We start from the raw sequence: 6723 nt of genomic DNA on the forward strand, positions 1-6723 counted from the left end.
GCAGTACATCCTCCGCCTGCTCAACAATGACCGCGAATGAGGGGGTCAGCAGCAGCCGGCTTATGGGTCCCGTGCAGCAGGCAGCCGCCCTAGGCTTTGTTGTTAGGGCGCACGGCTGGCGTCGCACACATCAGGCTTGCGCCACAGTCGTGCGCCACATCGAGCCTGCCTGTTGCAGCACGCATGACACCGTGTGCAGGGGTTGGGTTTTGAATGTGTGCCTGGTCGCGCGGCCCGAGGTTACTGCGCTTCACGGGGCCAGGGTCTCAAATTTTTGTCACTGCTGGCCAGGCGCTTGCCACTGGGTGGCTTGTATCTGACCACTAATGGCGTATTTGTCGTTCTTCTAGTTGTTTTGTGATGTCCGATTGATGCTGTGGCCTGAGTAACATCTACGCATGAGCTACTGATCCTCACGTTGCTCAAAAAGCTGCCTACTGTTACAAGGGAGGCGCCTGACAACACCCAATTTTTCCAAAGTACAGATCACTCTTTTCATCATAAGCCAGGGTGTGCGACAGTGCGGCAGCGCAGTCACACGTGCTGTTGCGGTCGTAGGACACACCTGCCGGGCGCGATGAGTGCAATTGCGCGCACAAAAACGGCAAACCTCGGCATCGTACAACGTAGTGAGCGACAGTGGGGCGGCCGCCGTAAACACGTGTGGAAGCGGAATAGACTGTCTGGGTGCGGACCTGCGCGGGTGCGGGCGCTGCTTCTGGCGCGCGACGTGCTGCGCACTGCATGCCCGGCTGCTGAGGCTCGGTACACCCAATGCAGCATTGGGTTGAGCAGGACAGCAACAACAGGCTCCCACGTGTTGGGTGTTGTAAGATGAAGGGGCAGCAACCAAAAACCCAGCCCTGGCAAAGGCCAGGTGTTTGCCCACCAGCGAAGACGCGGGCCGGCTGCGTGTGGCCAGCCCCATCATGCAATCGCCCAGTGCTGTGCCATCGCTTGACAGCAGTGGGTGGGTGGGTAGGAGGGGCCAGGGTTATGCCCCCGTGGTACAGGGTGCACCGCGCAGTGCGGCGCTCTCTCGCTCGGCCGATAGTGCCCCTCTCTCGGCCGGTCGCCCGGCTGTTGGGTGGCTGACTTCAAATGCAGCCGTCTCTCGACAAGTGACAAAACGTCGACGCTTGTCGGTCAACGTGAATGCTGTCTGCGATGGAGCCATGGAAGCAAGGGGCACGCGCCCCACGAGGCCGGCCACAGGACAAGGGACACGGTGCGCAGGCAGCTGCGATGCTCCAGTCACCTCTCAGCCACGTAGGCACGATGCAACAACGGGCACAAGAGTGCCGCAGCAACAAGAAAGCCATCAACTGCATTGGGATGATGCCCCCCAGGGGGCCACAAGCAGGGTACAATACAAATGAAAAGGATGCATGGAAGGTTGAGGCCTTGAGCGCGGCCAGGAGCGACATGATGGTTTTCAAAGGTGGGCAGTGACCCCTGCCGCGGGGACGCCTGGGCAGGCTGCGCCGGTGCAGGCGCCAGCAGCTGCATGGAGGGGCAGGCTCGTACACTGCTATGACGACGCCCTCTCTCAAGGCATGCTCGGGCGCTTTCGTCGCCTGCACAGCGCCCGACGCTTTCCCGGGTAATCTATAGCCCATGGCGCCACAGTGGGGGCACCTGGGCGCGCTCGGCCAGCCGCACGCCAGCCCTTTGCACGACTGAGTGCAAGGGTGAATGAGGTGACGGCCATCGACCCGTAGCAAGAGGCATACCGCGGCAGCAGCGCGGGCCCTGCACCCCATCCCGGCCAAGCGGCTGGGGGTCTCGTGTTTCGTATTCTTCTCTGGAAAGCGTGATTTCCGGGCCCTGCAATGGTCCTGGGGGCGAGCCCACAAAGGCCCAGCCCAGGTCCAAAACAGAGGCCAGCACAAAGGCCAGAGAGCCGACGCATGTAATTCAAGGCCCTTTGCTGCGCCGATTCACTCCAAAGTGCCTCATGAGCCGGCGCACTAGGGATCCAAACGACCCGTCCGGCCGGCTGGGCGGCCGGTAGCTGCCAGAAGGTATCGTGCGAAGGGGCGGTGGGCACCGCCGCCGGTCACGCCGAGTGGTGGAAGAGCGAGGTGGCGTGGCCGACGAGGTGAGTCAGCACTGACGACCCCTTGGAGTGGGTGATGGCCGACAGTAGCGTCAGCCAGCCGATAGCGACCACATTGTTGTAAGCGATGCGGTACGGCGCCGGCACGAAGCGGAAGTTGACTGGGCGCGTGATGGGTTGGCGGTTGGAGTGAGGGGGGAAAGGGGCCTTGTCAGCTCAGAAAACCCTTTGGCTGATCAGACGCCAACTTTGCCAGCGGGCCAGTTTGCATGCTGCACACGGCGCTCAGAGCCCTGTGTAACCAGCAAGGCATGGCCGCAGCAGCGGCAGCGGCGTGGCCAAGGGACCGCGACGCGGGCAAGGGAGGGCGCTCACTCAGGTGCGCGAGCGGCCAGATGGCGTAGTTCGCTGCCAGGGTGGGCAGGAACTTGGCGGCAACGACCGCGGGCACCGCCCCTGGGCGGCCCTCCATGAGCGTGATCACGCTGAAGAAGAGGGCCGTGCCAACGCTGGCGTACACAACCTGTTGTGTGTGTTGCAATTGTGTGATTGTGTGTGTGTGTGTGTGTGTGTGTGTGTGTGTGTGTGTGCGTGTGTGAAAGAGAGAAACACGGAGCGACAGAGAGAGAGAGAGAGGGTGACATGCTGGAGTGGGGGAGGGTGGCCACAATCTCAAGGATGCATTCGGGGTAGAAAGGGCAGCAACGGCGTCTGCGACGCCAGGCCCATAGCCGCTGCCTGGCCAGACGATGCAGCACTGCGCACGTGCAACTCTCCCCTTTCCTGCCAGCTGGTGGGTGTGCGGCGACACCTCCAAAGAGCCCCGGCCGCCCCACAGACAACCTGCTTGTCCGGATGCGGGCGAGCACACATGCATGCACGCATGCATGTTGCATGCATGCTGCATGCATGCATGCATGCATGCATGCATGCACAGCCCCCCACGAGCTGCGTGTGCACCTGGTCCAGGGCCGTCTTGACCAGCACCGTTGACATGGCCTTGGGGTTGTCAGGGGAGATGTTGGCCTCAAGCCAGTCGTACCACAGCGCCCCCAGGGGCCCGTCGATGCACAGCCCGTACGCGCCCAGCCGCAGCACGCGCAGCGCGTCGAGCGAGGCACCGGGGTGCGCGACGTGCTGCGCGATGACGTCACCGATCATGAAGCCGACAAAGCTGGTCGCGAGGTGAGAGGGGCGGGGGGGGGGGGAACGGTGGCAGTGTCAGGGGACGGCCTAGGGGCAGCGAGTGTGGTAGAGTGGGGGCAAGGGGCAGGCCTGTGTTGGTGGCGGCAACGGGGACGGCCTGCCGGAAAGCTCAGGGGTGCATCCATGCAGCAGCAGGCATGGCTTCGTATGCACACCGCACTGGATGGGCAAGCATCCGCGGTTGTTGCCTCGCACTCGCATCAACGTAGCGGGGCTCGTCAGCCCCGCGCCGGCCGGCGGTCTCCTGCCATCCCCAGACCCCGTGACTAAACCCGCTGCCCCTGTGACCAAAGCTACCTGGTGCAAGCCTTGGTGAGCAGCGGCCGCTCCTCCAGGGCGCGCGCGTATGCGAAGTAGGGCGCAAACAGCAGGCCCGCCGCAAGCTCCACCGCAGCACTCGCCGCCGACGCGCTCTCCGCCGCGGACGGGATGTGCGGCGGGGGCGGGGGCTGCGGCGCGGCGGCGGCGGTGGCCTCGGCGGCGGCGGCGTCGCGCGAGAGGGGGCGCAGCGTGTCCTCGCGGGCGGCGGATTGCGGGATCACCGACGCACGTGGCGGCTGCTGGTGGTGCGCCTGCGCATCTGGTGTGACGACGGGCGCGACGGGCTGCAGCTGCGGGGATCCCGACGAAGAAGCGGAGGTACTGACGCTGGGACGCGCATGGGTGAGCTGTGGGGTACGGCTGGGGACGAACCTGCTTGGGCAAGGGCGCGCTCTGAGAAGCGGTAACATTGCTGCTGCTGGATGTGTCTGACGCTCTGTGAAGAGCGCGCTCTAGGGTGGTGCTGTTGGTGGGGAGCACCAGTGCCGAATGCTCTGATCGGGATGACGCTTCCGGGGGACTCCAGTTACTTTTGAGACGAGATACAATTTGCGACAAGCAGTCCAGGAGGTAGAGCAACGCGCGGGCCGTGAGCGCGTGGTTGATATCACTCAAACTGTGTGTGCACGCACGTGGTCAGCAAAAAAAGCAAGCGTACGCGGAAGAGCCGTACATGCAAGCAAGACGCGATCGCGAATCGAGAGTGCGAATCACAGCTTCACAAGCATTGCACTTCTGGCCGTCCTGGTCTGTCAGGAGTCAATCTGATTCACAGCGTCGCGAGAGCTCAGAGCGGGGTAACAAACCTCGAATTCCACTTCATATGTGTTCAGAGTGCGCAAGTGCCTGCCTGCAGGCAACATCACTGTGCGATGCGCGCTCCGTCACAGCAAGATCGCACCCGCCGCTTGATCACCGCTCCATGCACATTGTGGGTTTGTGGCATGTTATGCCTCTACAGCCACCTGTAACGCCAAAATTATCATCATGCGGAGATAACCTAGGTGCCACTTACAACCAGCACGTTCACACACACACAGGGGGGATATGGTGATGTGGACCCTCCCTTGCTCCTCAGGGGATCCGCTGAGGTGACATCACAAATGGGGGGGTATGACAAACTCTGCCCACGAATCCGGGACAAAGCCCTACAGCCCCACTGCGCCTAGGCCATACTCTCCTCGCTACGCGCAGTTTGCTGAAAGGTCAATGCTGCCTGGCGGAACACAACGAATGCATGTGCAGGGTGCACAGCATATCGCGTGTCGGTGACGGTGACCACAGCCGGATTGGGATAGCCGCACTGGAACCCTGCTGCTTTGCTCGTTCCCCGTGTGTAGCTGCTGCAAGGCGGCACATGCATGCGCACCCTGGGTTTACCCTGGAACGAATGTGGCTGCTCCGCTACCAACAGCCTGTCAGTACCCTTGACGTCAAGGAGAGGCAGGGTCGACCCTGCCGCTTGCAGCAGGTGCGCGGCGGCAGCAACCAGCGTCATAGTCTGCAGACTGCAAAGAGGCGCGCGTCTGCTGATGTCACTGGTCACATCCCCTGCGCTTGACAAGCCACTGCCTTCATTCAAAGGCTAGCAACCAGGAATGCCATTGATAATGTTGTTGCAGGGTTTCACAACTGCACCTTTTGAGGGTGCTGTCGACCACAACTTGGCATGCACCGCCAGAGCCATCCGGCTGCACGTGACCGCAAATCCTCCGGACTGCGGCCACCACTGCCTCCCCCTCATACTGTGGGTGGCTTCAGGTGCTTAACGCCTGAGGGACTAACATGGAGAGCCATTGTTTCTGGACGTACTTGACATAACACAGCAGCACCCACCCGGGCCAGGTGGGGCGTATAGAGGTGTCTGATGAGCTCAACACGTCTTGCAGCGGCATTTGCGCCAAGGCAGTGCAAGCCGCGGTCGTGCTCCCTACCGGTTATTCATACGTGCTGTTGACAACAAGGGCGTTGCCAGTACGTAGCCTGGCCGGTGACGCCTTGCATTTGCACATGCACTGCGTGGACTGCAAAGCTGACGTGTGCTCGTGTGCTGCAACCGTGGCCGCACCAGTCTTTGCCGCTGATGGGCCTGTTGAACGGGCAAGCACTCAGGGGCTGCAGGCAAGTACTGCCGGCCGCAGGCGATGGGCCGCGCGCATACACCGTGGAGTGCTGTACAGTGGCACTCGATAGGGCGAGAAAGAGTCAAACGCATGTGTACACGAAATGGCCGGATTATCAGATGAAATACAATTGAATTCTGCATTGACGCCGTTCGCGAAGCTATTCGTTCGTCAAGCTCTTCAGAGTCACTGCACCTTGTCGCACACAGCGCAGCTGCAAGCCTCTGACGCCGCTCATTGGCAACCATGCTTGCGGGTCGAATCGTCCACACCAGCAGCCCGGCCTGCAGCGGGCGCGCCGCTGCGCGGCGGCCTGCCGCTCCTGCGCCGGCGCCGCGCCGCGGCGTGCGCGCCCGCGGCAAGCTGAACGACGCGGCCTTGGTGCCGGTCATGGAACGCGGCGAGATGAGCCAGTACCCCGACGCGCCCGGCGTGTACGCTGTATACAATGCCAATGACGAGCTGCAGTACATTGGCCTCAGCCGCAAGGTATGAGGGCCGCCGCACGAGCGAGCGATGCACGCTGCGGCGTTGGCGCTTTGCGGTCCCTCGTGCCTCCCCTCGCGCTCCGTGGACCTGTGCACTGAAGCAGTGGCCTCCCTCGACCCCCAAAATCCGCAGGTCAACGCCAGCGTGGCGGCGCACATGCAGTCGCTGCCTGACCTGACCGCCGCCGTGCGCTTCGAGGTGGTTGAGGGCGGCAGCAAGGAGGCGCTCACCGCCACCTGGAAGGCCTGGATGGAGGAAGCCAGTGAGCAGCTGCCCCGCGCCTTCTTGCGGCATGGCTGTCGTGCCAGTTCGGCCCGGGCCCGCGGCCGCCTTGGGCGCTCTGCCGGGTGTGATAGTCTGAAATGTGTAGGCGATGCCCGCAAGTGGAAAAGGGTTGTCCTGCCGGCGGGACGCGCCTGCGGTCTGCGCAGGGGAGATTTGTGGCGTTCACGTGCGTGGGATGGCTTTGCGGCCATGATGCGCCTCACGGACTCACCCACGACTCCGCGGCAGAGCTCCTGACGC

At 62.8% G+C, this 6723-nt stretch overlaps 2 protein-coding genes across 2 annotated transcripts; one reads left to right on the plus strand and one right to left on the minus strand.

Moving 5' to 3' along the window:
• Positions 1-2059: 2059 nt before the first annotated feature.
• MNEG_12551 (Protein sym1) lies at positions 2060-4532 on the minus strand (the record flags this gene model as incomplete). Its single annotated transcript, XM_014038976.1, has 5 exons — positions 2060-2220; positions 2435-2582; positions 3020-3233; positions 3563-3876; positions 4488-4532. 5 exons carry the CDS (start codon positions 4530-4532, stop codon positions 2060-2062), a joined length of 882 nt encoding a protein of 293 aa, XP_013894430.1.
• Positions 4533-5955: 1423 nt separating this feature from the next.
• Positions 5956-6676, plus strand: MNEG_12552 (Monothiol glutaredoxin-S16; the record flags this gene model as incomplete). The annotated part of the gene is made up of 3 exons (XM_014038977.1): positions 5956-6198; positions 6331-6460; positions 6630-6676. The coding sequence occupies 3 exons, from the start codon at positions 5956-5958 to the stop codon at positions 6674-6676; spliced, it is 420 nt and encodes a 139-aa protein (XP_013894431.1).
• Between the last annotated feature and the right edge of the window lie 47 nt (positions 6677-6723).

Source organism: Monoraphidium neglectum (genome assembly GCF_000611645.1).
Source record: "Monoraphidium neglectum strain SAG 48.87 unplaced genomic scaffold scaffold03303, whole genome shotgun sequence".
Lineage (NCBI taxonomy): Eukaryota > Viridiplantae > Chlorophyta > Chlorophyceae > Sphaeropleales > Selenastraceae > Monoraphidium > Monoraphidium neglectum.